Source organism: Equus caballus, chromosome 11, assembly GCF_041296265.1.
Source record: "Equus caballus isolate H_3958 breed thoroughbred chromosome 11, TB-T2T, whole genome shotgun sequence".
Lineage (NCBI taxonomy): Eukaryota > Metazoa > Chordata > Mammalia > Perissodactyla > Equidae > Equus > Equus caballus.
Window position 1 is genome coordinate 24,668,274 of NC_091694.1, and position 12,182 is coordinate 24,680,455.

At 53.5% G+C, this 12,182-nt stretch overlaps 2 protein-coding genes and 2 long non-coding RNA genes across 14 annotated transcripts in view; 2 read left to right on the forward strand and 2 right to left on the reverse strand.

The window, feature by feature from the left end:
- HOXB2 (homeobox B2) lies at window positions 1–2,188 on the reverse strand. The gene is made up of 2 exons (XM_023652678.2): window positions 1,778–2,188; window positions 1–1,034 (listed from the first exon to the last, which is right to left on the reverse strand). The coding sequence occupies exons 1-2, from the start codon at window positions 2,169–2,171 to the stop codon at window positions 361–363; spliced, it is 1,068 nt and encodes a 355-aa protein (XP_023508446.1). The 5' UTR covers window positions 2,172–2,188; the 3' UTR covers window positions 1–360.
- LOC138916144 (uncharacterized) lies at window positions 1,027–8,501 on the forward strand. 4 transcript variants are annotated; one of them, XR_011422933.1, is made up of 7 exons: window positions 1,027–1,638; window positions 1,743–3,967; window positions 5,646–5,813; window positions 6,731–6,881; window positions 7,154–7,208; window positions 7,621–7,683; window positions 8,210–8,501. It is a non-coding gene; the product is annotated as an uncharacterized lncRNA (long non-coding RNA). The 4 variants fall into 4 exon arrangements; XR_011422932.1 differs by having other exon boundaries at window positions 5,646–5,734; XR_011422931.1 differs by having other exon boundaries at window positions 7,621–8,501.
- Window positions 6,111–12,182, reverse strand: part of HOXB3 (homeobox B3) — a 55,189-nt gene continuing 49,117 nt past the window's right edge. For all 8 annotated transcript variants that reach the window (XM_070226238.1, XM_070226240.1, XM_070226236.1 and 5 more), the window contains 2 exons: window positions 9,297–9,891; window positions 6,111–8,432 (listed from right to left, as the gene is read on the reverse strand). In XM_070226238.1, coding sequence (XP_070082339.1) covers window positions 7,615–8,432; window positions 9,297–9,744 — 1,266 coding nt within the window. In that variant the 5' untranslated portion in view covers window positions 9,745–9,891 and the 3' untranslated portion in view covers window positions 6,111–7,614. The remainder of the gene's footprint in view (window positions 8,433–9,296; window positions 9,892–12,182) is intronic.
- On the forward strand, window positions 9,174–11,041 carry LOC111775659 (uncharacterized). The gene is made up of 2 exons (XR_011422935.1): window positions 9,174–9,277; window positions 10,354–11,041. It is a non-coding gene; the product is annotated as an uncharacterized lncRNA (long non-coding RNA).

The window sequence follows — 12,182 nt, forward strand, 5'->3', positions numbered from 1 at the left end:
TTTTCCATTTTCCTATTATTAAAGAATTTTAATAAATAATCTACCGTCTAAAACAACAAAAAAAAAGAGGAAAATAGGTTCCTCTAATTCTTTTTTAAGAAAGTCCCCCCTAGAGTTTATTCCTGAGATTTTGTTGGAAGGAGTCTGCCAAACGGAATTTTTCCGTTTTGATTTTTAAAAGACGCCCGAGTGACCAATATTTTAGAGAGAAGAAGAAATGAAGTGGATTAAACACTAATTCAATAATACCTGAATTGTAGCAAAAAACAAAGTCTAAAAGACTTGGGGGTGGGGTCCTCGGGTTTTCCAGCAGACAGCCCAGGGGACCGGGGGTGGAAAGGGCCGGGAGCACGAAGCGGGTCAGGGGAACTGCAGGTCGATGGCACAGAGGGTGCTGGTGAAGAAGTCCAGCTCTTCCTCGGAAAAGGGAACCGGGCTGTTGAGCGAGCCTTGTAGGCTGGGGGAGAAGCCTCCGGACAGCTGGAGACAGGAATCGGCCGCGAAGAAGTCGAGGTCGGGCAGGAAAGGCGAGTCCTGCCGCTCCGGGCAGGCGTCTTCCGGCAGCGGCTCGGGCTCCAGCCCGCCGGCCCGGCGCAGGGCGCAGCCGGGGCTCGGCGCAGCCGCGTCCTCCACGCGAGAGGCCAAAGGCAGGGGGCCCGGGGGACGCGGCGCGACCTCGGGCGGGTGAGAGCAGGCGTCCCGCGCCGCCCGCGAGGCGGAGTGGCAGCCGGGGCTGGCCACGGGCTCGTCGGCCGGCTCGCCACTGTCCTCCAGGGCTCCTGGGCAGGCTGGCTCCCCGTCGGGCGGCTCTCGGTGCTGTGTCTGCCGCTTGTGCTTCATGCGCCGGTTCTGGAACCAGACTTTGACCTGCCTCTCGGTGAGGTCCAGCAAGGCCGCGATCTCGACGCGGCGCGGCCGGCACAGGTACTTGTTAAAGTGAAATTCCTTCTCCAGCTCCAGCAGCTGCGTGTTGGTGTAAGCCGTGCGCAGCCTGCGCGCCCCGCCGCCGGCAGCCTCCGGCACTGCCGGACCATCTACAGGGAAAGCAGGCTCGGCGTCAGAGCGGGCCGTGTCCTCGGGCCAACCTTAGTTTAGCCGAAATAAAGACGACTACATCTGCCAAAAACAATTTCAGCAGTAACCCCCGGCCTTCTCGCCTACCCAGGCAGCTCGCTCTCCGTTCTTTCCCGTCTACCTCTCGCCGGCAGACCCAGACCAGGGCAGGGCAAAGCATTCAGAGAGCCGCCCACGGCCCACGCAGGGGGTAGGGAGCGGCTCCTCTTCGCCCCCAGAACCTCAGAGCCCCCCTCCCAAGTCCTCCGAGTGCACCTCTCAATTCAGCACTTTCCAACTCAACCCGAGGAGAGGGCTCATAAAGATTGTTTCCCACCCCTTTTCCTCCCAGCTCTCAAATTCCTCCTCTTGTCTTGGAGCTGGGGAAGATGGGACTGAATGAAGCTTTTCCTGCCCCTAGACTCAACCCCAGCAACAACACATTCATTCCTCCACTCAGATAAAGGTGAAAACCTCCATCGAATCCTTTTCTTCTAGGAGAGAAAAAGCTCTTCCCCAGCCAACTTCCAAAAGCTGCTGTAAGGAAAAAAAAATGCTGGCAGCGACCAGGCCTGAACCCCAGCGGTATATACTGCTTCCTCGTCCCTGGAATCGACAAGGGCAAGGAACCCCAATAGGCTAGCCACCTTTTCTACCTCCCTCATCGATCTTTCTCCCCCCTCTTCCAGCTGCCCCTCACCCCACGCCTACCCCGCTTACCGACCTGCTGGCGATCCGACCCCGGAGGCCGGGAGGGAAGAGGCGGCCGGAGGAGACGTGGCGGATTGGCTGGGTTTCTTGGCGGATTTCTTCTCTTTCATCCAAGGGAACTCGGGGGCCAGAGGGGCGGCGGGGAGCGGCGGCGGCGGCGGCGGCGGCGGCGGCAGAGCGGGCCCATCTTCGGCTCGCTTTTGGCTCCCGGGTCTCTGAAGGGTGGAGGCGCCGGGCTGGAGACTGGGGAAGGTTTGCTCGAAAGGAGGAGGAGGAGGAATTAATGTCGACTCCTTGATTGATGAAGTTTGAAATGTCTCCAAGACAGCGGGGAAGGAAGTCAGACACTCGGCGAGCGATGGCTGGCTGTTTATAAACCCAATCTCCCTCTCAAATTCAAAATTCATGGCTTTCAATGGTGGGGGAGGGGGCCTGCTGGGGGGGCGTCAGGAGGGAGGATCGGAAGGGACCCCCCCTCCTGCCCCCCCCAGGTTTATATGATGGAGCGATTTTGGGAGGAGGGATTTTGCGCTTTCTCTCTCTCTTTTTTTTTTTTTTTTAATTTTGGGCCTTTATAATTGTATATTGCTGATAAATACAAGCGTATGGGGACTCTCTCTATTAAACCCAGGACTCCAGCGAAATTGCAGGGAATTCGTGGTCACGGGACTGGCCTTGGCCAATCGCTCGTCTGGGCCTAGTGGAAAACAGAGAGCATTATTTGCTTTAATTGATTCAAAAACTCTAGAGGACCACGACCTGGACACCAAGAGCCCCCTAGTCCTACACGCCTTCTCTCCAATGCCTCCCTTTCTCCAGAAAAACTAGAGGAACCTTTCCCTCATCCCCTTCAGAGGTTCTGGAAGCCCAAGAAACAAGAGAATCTAAGGGAAAAAATATTCCTCTTTTCCAAATATTTTTTATTTTTTAATACAGTAAATTAATGCTCTCTTTACATTCTCTTCCCCTCCCCCCCCCCAAAAAAAAGGAAACCTGAGTGAGGATCTCACTGTGAGAGGAAGAGGTAGTAGAAAGAGGCTTCCACTCTTTGGGAAAGGTCAGTGTTAAGGTGTAATAAGTAAGAGAAGAGATTTACAATCATCAGTATCACTATCCCGCCCCAACCCCCAAAAGCAACAGATAAATCCCGGAAAATCGACAGGCACTCCCAGGCTGACACAGAGGAGTGAGATGGATGGTGAGGGGTCCTTTTGGGCCTCTGGCCTCCATAGCTGTGTGGTCTCAGTCCCTTCTCTGCCCAGGGTTTGCAGCTCTGCCCCTGCTCTATGTCCACCTGCCTTCCTCACCTGGAGGCATCTGCCCTCCTCTACCACACCTCCAGCAGGCAGGGTGTAAGATGCATACGCACTCATTCAAGCCTCAAGCCTGTATCTGCATGTATATCCAGGGACATGAACAACCACCAAGGTAGCCGCCAATTTAACTCTGAGCGCTCTCAAAGCTCAGGTCAATGTATGGGGGGAGGCCTTTCCCCCCCAGGACAAAGAGACTCCCCCCCACACACTTTTTGCCATTGTGCTAGTAAAAAAAAAGAAATCCTTGGCAAGAAAGAATTCCTTGAACGTGGAAAGGGTGGAAATTACCACTGAGATGATATTCCACTTCTGGCACCTTGGGAAAAATTTTTTTTAATTTCTTTTGAGGAGACCACGTTTGTCTGAACTTTAGGGAGTGCTGTTAATTTACTGGAGGGAGGGGGCACGAGACTCAGGGCCCCAAGCAATTGGTGGGAAACTAGATCTCAAAGCAGAAAATGAAAAGTCGATCTGGGGGAAGATTTTTAAATAAGTGGGTCAGAGGGACCGAGAGGAGATGAGGCGATCAATCTTAGCCCCCTGACAGCTCCCTCCGATGGCATCAAAGAATTTGGCTCTTTGGGAAAGCAGAGGGAACAGCCGAAATTCCACATCCCTTTAAAAGGCCTGGGGGTGGGGGGTGTTAGCAAAAGAGAAAGGTGATTCCGGGAGAGCGGGGAAACAGATGGGAAATGGGGACAGAGGGAAGGGCGCTAAGTTGGGTGGAAAGTTTGTCTGGAGAACTCCCACGGCTCTGGCCTCCCCTCCCCCTCCTGGCTCTCTGACGCCCAGCGAGGAGAAGGCTGGTTAGCAGAGAAATGGCAACTCAGCCCGGAGCTGGAACTGGAAACTTTCTGTCAATGTAACAGCCAGCCGCGTGGGTGGCGGTGAGTATTTAAAAACGACAGAGAAGTCTGAGGGGAAGGGTGGGGGTGGAAGAGAGCCAGGATGGAGAAAGGGGAGTTGGAGGTGGGGGCTGCAGGCTCTGGAGGGCTCAGAACAGAGAGAGCTGCTTTGAACTGGGCGAACTGGCCAGAGACGGTTGTGTCTGGTTCCAAAGCAAGCAAGTTTTGCCACTTGGAGGCGTGGATGGGGATGGGGATATGGGTGTGGGTGGGGTCGTGGGTGGGGGTGGACAGCGAAGAATCCGAATAGGAGTTGTCTGGAAGTTGTGCAGTGAGGCCTGAGAGAGGATTCTCCCTCGGGCCACCCCCTTGAGAAGCCCTGGAAGTTTTTTTCACAGCCTCTCCAGCTGGCTGCAGAGCCAAGCGCGCTCCTCTCGGAAACAACTCCGGGAGAGACTGTCCCTGCAGGAAATACAGCTTTCTCTAACCCTGCTGACAGATTTTACAGCCAGATTAGAGAACAGCAGAAAACTTGGGTGTGAAAAGGGGCCAAGAGAACCCCCCTTTCTGGAGACCGCTTCCCCGCCCCTCTGTTGTGCTGTGAGTCTTACAGCACAGATATTTTCCCCACGACTTTGGCTGCTTAGCTAGCGCCTGGAATCTCGCAGAGAGAAGGGTAGGGGACACCAGGCCAAGTCGGCCTTTATTTTTCTGGTTTGCAATGCCAGCGTCAAGCCAAACCTCTGGTTTTCGAACTGGAGCTAAATTCTCTCTCTTGGCCTACCTCTCTCCTACTAGATACATAATCCACCCACAGAGCCAAACATGGCGCTTCATCTAGTTACATCATTCAGAAAATGTTATTCAGGGAAGAGGAAGAGAGAAAGACAGACAGAAAGAAAAACCCTTGAGCGTTATTTGATCCCAAACTTTGCACGCTCTTATGCCTTTAAATTATAGGCTGACCCAATGCTAAATTGCTTGCTGCTTGAATGAGCGCAGTCCGCTTAAAATCTTACTTGGTGGTGGTGGTGGTGGTGAGTAGGAGGGTGTAGAATTCAGGTTGCATTTTTATTGTTATTTATTGTTGCATAAAGACTGTAATTACTAACCTTGGACTGCCAGGATGCAACATAAAAATGAAAATGAGCCATCGCTTTAAGGCTGAGGGCCTGGAACGAGTCTCACCGACACTCCCCCCACCCAACCACCGCCATCACTACCGCCAAATATATGCTCCTAATTAAGCAGTGCGGGCGCATCGCTTACAATTAGAATTATGCAACTCTTCAGCAAGCAGCCCTCGCTTCTCTTTCAACGAATTAGCTCCATATTTCAGCCGCCCTGTCTCGTCGCTCTTATCGGCTCCAGCGACGCGGCGGTGACATTTCATCTTTGACAGACCCTCTCTATCCTCGCTCCAATGTGATAAAACTTTTATGGAACCACGACTGAGAAATGAAGTTTTCCCGAGGATCGTGGAAACAGAGGCGCACATTAGCCTGGGGACCATTTTATTTACGCGTGGATCCAGCAGCATCTCCCACCTCCTCCTCTCCCCTTTCCCTGGCGGGGAAATCAAATGCACCTCCTCTCCCTCCACCCCGAGTTTTATTTAGTGATTTAATTTCACTTTAGTTTTAAGGTTTGACCTGAGAAGTCTAGGCCTCAGATTTTTTTTTTTTTTTAGATTAATCATTTTCCTTTGTTTTCATTTTAGACCCAATGGTGGTTGGGCTTCGGGTCACGTGACGACTTCTTTGTAGCTCCGGAAGAGAACTGTGAAGTTTAGGTTGCGTGGAAGAAGCAGTAATCGGCCAGATTTTTTTGTTGATGGTGGAGAAGGGGGGGCGAGGAGGTTGTGGCCAAAGGAGCCAGGGGACAAAAGGTCAATGAATGAGAAAAACTAAGAGGCAAAGAAGCCAAACAGAAAGGCCCAAAGAAAGCACCCAAGAGTCCCTTTTCCCCAACTTGTTACTTGAATCTTAGCTAAAGAAGTTGGCAGAATGTTCCAGGCTCCTGTGAGTGAGAAAAACTATATAAACCTGAGACAGCAAGGGGGAGGTGAGGGCCTGGGCAGTGGACAAAAAGGCCAGGAGAGGGTCTTCAGTGTCCTTCTTCCCTCGGGGGAAGTCCGCAGTCAGTAGCCTCCCTCTGCTATCTAAATTGGACCACCAGGACAAGATAAAATTGATAACAGAAAGTTTATTCAAGAATTGTTTGACAGACAACCCTTTTAAGTAAGGAAAAAAGTAACTACAGAAGAACAAAGAAAGTTCCAAGAGGGAATTAACTCTAATTCTACAAATTCAGGACTATACAGTGACAATTAGGAGCTGAGTTCATGCCTTTTAGAACTAATTACAATTGCTCATAAGTACGAGGGTAACATAAATCTACAGCTCTTTTCTAGAGTACAATAATAACTAAAATAGCTGGTTTTACATGACAGGAAACACAACGTCCTTTATAACAAGTAAATACTAAAAAAAAGTACAATTTTTTCCTTTTTTCCCTCATATAAATACATAATGTAGGGGGATAAATAATACAAAAAAGAAAATATTTTAACAAGCTATAACCAATAAATATATATGAAAATGTTCACTAGAACACACGCTTTTTGAGCGATGCTGGACTCCTGCAGGCCCAGGCATCTCTCACAGTTGTTTTTATATCCATTAAAATGTAAACTCTAAGTGCAACAAAAGTGTCCTGTCAGGAGATTGAGCAAGGCGCAGGCCCAGCTGCAGCTCCTGCCTGGGACAGACAGTTTGTTAAAATATACCCTGTTTTCACGTTAAGTCAAGAGAGCAACAGAAGAAAAGAAAAGTGTAGAACCTCGTGTCGCTGATTGCCTGCTGTGGAGAGAGGGCGATGGACCTGGAGCTGAGATGGGAGGCAGCAGAAGTGACAGAGCTTCAGTCCTGACGACTTGCCTGCCCTCACCTCCCAGGTTTTCCATAAAAGAAAAAAATATATATTTATAATATAGACAGCTCTGACTTCCAGGATCTCTCACCATCCCTGAGCCCTCTGGAATCTGTAATTGATGGGGGCAGCGTATAGATATTAATATCGTAGAGCAGAAAAATACGAGGCTGGAAATGGAGGGAGTGCCCAATAAACCTCAAATAGATGGGAGGAAATTTGAGGCTTCAGGGAAGTAGGAGGGGGTGGGGTTTGTGCCCTTGGATTTGAAATGTGTTTTCTTACTTTTTTTAAAAGGAGAATTGAGGGAAAAAAATTCAAGATTTGGAGGCGTAACCTACAGAGATGGAAAGTAAGTTGTTGGTGATGGCCTAGCCATCTTGTCTGTTTTTGAAAATGTGCTTCTTTGCCTTGTTTCTCTATCTCCTCCTTCCTCTACCCCACTCTCCAACGAGCATGGAATTCCAACGGGGTACTGCTGGAGCCCTAGGGTTGATAGGGTCATCTCCAATCTGCTGCGGATTCTTCTCCGACGGGTTGGCAGGCAGATGGAACAAGGGTTGGAGAACTTTAAGAAAGCAACTTCTCAAGCCAAGGGAGGAGAAGGAGCTCCAGGCCGGTTCTTCCCAGGAAGCCTGGCTACCTCCTCCCGGCTTCCTCTTTCAGACTTCCAAGCTGCCCCCCAGAGCTCCATAGCCCTTGCCTCTCTTGCCTCTCCCCACCCCCACGATCTCGCCCCTCCTGCCCTCCCTCTCCCATCACAGGTGTGTTAATTTGGGCGCTTCTTGGATTCTACCCTGAGGAGGAGGCGCATGGTGAGAGGAGAGGTCTGTGTAGGTGGGGTGTGGGTCGCAGGGTCCGTGGTGCTGGCTGGGGGCCATAGGGGGCGCCCCGTTGTAGTCCAGGTTCCCCGAAGGGTGGTGGGAAAGGTGGTTGAGGCCATAGAGGGAGGGGCCGGCAGGGGGCGGCAGCGGATCCGCGTAGCCGCCCCCGCCCACGTACACTGGGCTGCCCTGCATGGTGGGCGTCCCGTAGGTGCCCCCGTTGGCTTGGAGGACGTGGGGCTCGTAATCGGGCGCCGGGGTCGGCGGGTACTTTTGCGGGGCGCCGCAGCCTTTGAGAGGGGGCTGGTAGTTGGAGGGCAGCGCGTAGGCATTCTGGTGGCCTTTGCCAAAGGCGGGCGGGGACGGGCTCTCGTAGCTGGGGGTCATGGCGTGTAAGGCGTTCATGAAGCCGGCCGTGGACTGCATGGGCTGCGGGGGGCTGCCGGCGGGGGACGGGCCCCCAGACGACGAGGCCAGGCCCTTGGCCTTCTGGTCCTTCTTGTACTTCATGCGCCGGTTCTGGAACCAGATCTTGATCTGCCGCTCGCTGAGGTTCAGCAGGTTGGCCATCTCCACGCGGCGCGGCCGGCACAGGTAGCGGTTGAAGTGGAACTCCTTCTCCAGCTCCACCAGCTGCGCGCTCGTGTACGCCGTCCGCGCCCGCTTGGACGCTGCCGACCCCGGGGGGCTCTTGTCCCCTCCCCCGCCGCCGCCGCCGCCCCCGCTGCCGCCGCCGCCGCCGCAGCCCTCCGCTGGATCCGCGGGGGAGGGGTGGGAAGGGGAGAAAATGAAATAAAAGATAATTACTGAACACGCCGAAATTGAATGCATCGTTTCTTAATAAATCCAGGCCTGGACTCGGAGCCCCCGCCGCCCTCCCCTTCCCGTCCCCGCCTCCTCCTCACTCTCCCCCCCCCCCCACGCCCGTCGCATTAGCGGACACTCTATAATAGTGGCATTTATTAAGAGACCTGTTCTCCTCTCGCTGCCCCAGCTTATGAAAATTTGATCATGTCACGCAGACAGAGCCGCATGGCCATTTATTTAGGGCTGGGTTTTCTCGCGCCCGCTTCTCCCCCGCCCCATCCCCAATTGTAGGTCTGGGAAGACACTCCCCCCACACACACCTCGTCCCGTCCTGTGGATAGGGTGGGTGGCTGGGGAGAACCTTAGGGGGAATCTGGACACTCGTGGGCAGGGCACGGAAATGTGGTGCGAAGAGACTGCCATGCCTGGAGGCCGGGACCCTGGGCCGCCCGAGCAATTGTGATTAATACCCACAGTAATCATACTTAATAATAATCAATCGTTGACGACTCTGCGTCTACTGGCAGCGTCTCCTGCCTCCGCAGCCTTGGAAGGGCTGAGGCCGAGCCCCTGGCCTTCTGGAGCTCTCAGAAGCTCAGGTGGAGGCGGCTGGAGGCAGAGGGTGTTGCCGGGGTCAGGGGTCATCAGGTGGTGGTGGGGGGGGGGGGGGGCCGAAATGCGCCACGGCCGCCGCCACCTAATATTGTTCCCAGGCCGCCGCCTGGGCGCCTAGGGGCTGGGTGCTAGAATAACAGTGACATTCCTGGCCCGGACAAAAGCTGACGAGGAGGTAGGCAGAGAGCGGGTACCTGTGCCGGGGGAGCTGTTTTTCACCTTGGACGTTTGCCTCGACTCTTTCATCCAGGGGAATATCTGTTTGGTGAGGGTGGAGTTGGAGCCAGGACCGCACTTGGGGGGGCCGCTTTTGCCGGGCCCGCCCCCGTTACTGCTGTTGCTAGTGGCACTGGTGGGTGCGGCGCTGGGCGGGGGCGAGCCGGGCGGGGCGGGCAGCGGCTCGGGGGCCAGGCCGGGCCTCATGCAGCTGCCGTTGAGCTCCTTGCTCTTGGCATGCGGGGCGGCGTTGCCCAGGGACTGCAGCGAGCACGCTGAGCGCTGGTAGTCGCCCTCCAGGTGCGTGGCGGCCTGGAAGGGGGGCTGGGGGGGAGCGTCGTAGCCGAAGCCATTGCTGCCAGGGTACGAGGAATAGCCTCCGAAGAGTGCGGCCGCGGCGTTGTCGTAGTAGGTGGCTTTCTGCATCGCTGGGCGAGGCCCGGGCAGTGGGTGGCAACTTGCAAGAGCCTGATACCCTCACGACCAGACATTGGCACCCCCGGGGGTCACGTGGCGCGCCGGACTCCCCCCCCCCCCGCCCCCCTCCTCCCGGGTCTGTTCGGAGCGGCTGACCTGCGGGGTGAGAGAAGAGACACAAGGGGGAGAAGAGGACTAGGGCACGAATCCATCTTACGGACTGAAAAGGGAACTGACATCAATAGTTTTGTCTTCTCCCCCACCTCAACATCTTCACAGCAGACGCTGAGCCCGCCTCCCTGACCTGAAATTTTTATTTCAACGTTTTAATTTTAAAGAAAAGGCCCACCAGTTTTTATTTCGACTTAACAAATGAGGACTCTACTCCCTTGGGGACTGCCTAAGTATAGAATCTTACTACTGCAGGGGCCATTGCTGCTCTCCTGCCGGGGCACTGGCCCCTGACCTCTCCTCCTCCCTCTCCCTTCCTCCCCCCACCCCCAATTCTGGGATAGGATGTCTTAAGGAGCGGGGGAGACCAGGAAACACCAAAACAAAAGCATCATCAGCACCCTCCTCTGAGCTGAGAGGCCTCTGCCTCCTTCCTTGTCTACCTAGGTCTCTGTCACCCCAGCAGAGTCTAGCCTGGAGAAAAAACAGGATGTCCGGAAGAGACAGGAGGGAGAAGCAAGTTGAGCAGAGAACCTTCTGTGTGAAGGGTCCTCTCCCTCCCCTCCCACCTCATGAAGACCACAGCAGCCTGACCTAGAAACTTCTTCAAAATTTTTAACCTCCAGAGCCAGCGGAACAGAGCCTCCTCCATGGCCCATGGTGCAGGTACCACCACCTCCGGTCTGAGTCTTTGCTCAGCCAAGTCTGGAAGCCGGCAGCCAGCGGCCCTCATGGGCCCCCAAATGGAGCAGGATTGTTTCAATTTCCCTGACCAGTCTGGGTGGTGCTGTGACCATTTGGCCCAGGTCCCCTCCCCTTCATTTTTTTCATCAGACTTAATTTTTTCCCACCCTTTTCTTGACAGTCTGTTTCCTTTGATTTCTCCAAAAGAAGAAAGAAATTGGATAACTGCTGGACTTTTCTACCAAGAGATGGGAAAGGGCTTTCTAAAAGAGAAAAATTTTCCCTAGCAGAAAAGAAAGTCAACAAAGCAATCTGAACAGTATTATTCTCTGGGTTGAAAACAGGGTACCCCTGTTTCCTGAAGTTCTCCAAGACAGAAAAAAAAAATCATCATTTTAATGCAGCCTTTTAAAAGTGTGCCAGAAAAATAAAGGTTCAAGCTGTCTTAGGATTTTGTGTATTTCTTCTGAAATTTCTGACTGCATGACCCCCCCCATCTGTCTTCCCCAACCCCTCACCATCACTTTTCAGAAAACTTCGACACTGACCCTCTCTCCTGACATGTGAGTTTGGACTACTTAAATCTCATTCAGCCCAGCTGGTTAACTCCAAAGAAAACTAGAAATAGGAAAATAAAATAAAAGGAGTAGGGGTGAAGGAAGTCCCTCCCACACATAAATTCCCTTCTTAATGGCACAGATTTATACTCAAAAGGGAGCTGGGGTAGCCCTGAGCTCCGATTGGTTTCTGGGAAGAATTTGTTTCTGAGAAATGCACATGGGTCTGCAAAGCAGCAGGTCCTTCCAGGGAGGAGCACTGGAGTTCAATTGACCAGGCTGACCCAATCCTTTTATTATTATTACCATTAGCCTCTGATGATTTAACCAAAATTAGCTTCGGAGCAGCCCTGGCTGAAGGGGGAATTAATTAACAGGCATCACTTGAGTTTGTTATTAATAGAAAGGAGAATGAAATAAAAACGTTGGAGGGGGTTGGCTGGCTGGGCCCTGGCTTTATTTAGTCTAAATGATTGTTACAGCAGTAATGATAATGATGATAATAATAATAATAAAACAATAATTTGACTAGACGCCTGGGGCCGAAATTCCTGTCGTTCCCCCTGCAATAAACCCGCAAACCATCGCAGGACCGAGGCCAGGCAAGTGTGGGAAGCGGAGAAGCCAGAGATGAGATAGGAAAGAATGGAGCCTCCGCCGGCGGCGAGACAGGGCCGGGAAGATCTGTGGACCGGGTGAGCCCCTGGCTGCCGCCGCCGGGCAGTCTCGACCGCTGCTGCCGCGGTGGCTGGCGACTAGCTATGCTGGCCCAAGGAGGCGAAGAGAAAGCGTTCAGGATGCTAAAACGGTTAGCGGCGGCAGGTTCCCAACACCCTGGCCTAGGGCCGAGCCCTAAGGGCGGCAGTAAGTTTGGGCGCTGGAGGTAACCGAATTAAAAGGCGCCTTAGCAACTCGGCTCCGGGACTTTGCCAGGCCGGCTGGGCTGGAGGGCGCAGAGGCCTGGCTGACGGGACAGTGAGAAGGCGGAAAGGTGCCGTGGGGGTCCGGGATCTGGGGATCCAGGAGAAGAGGGGG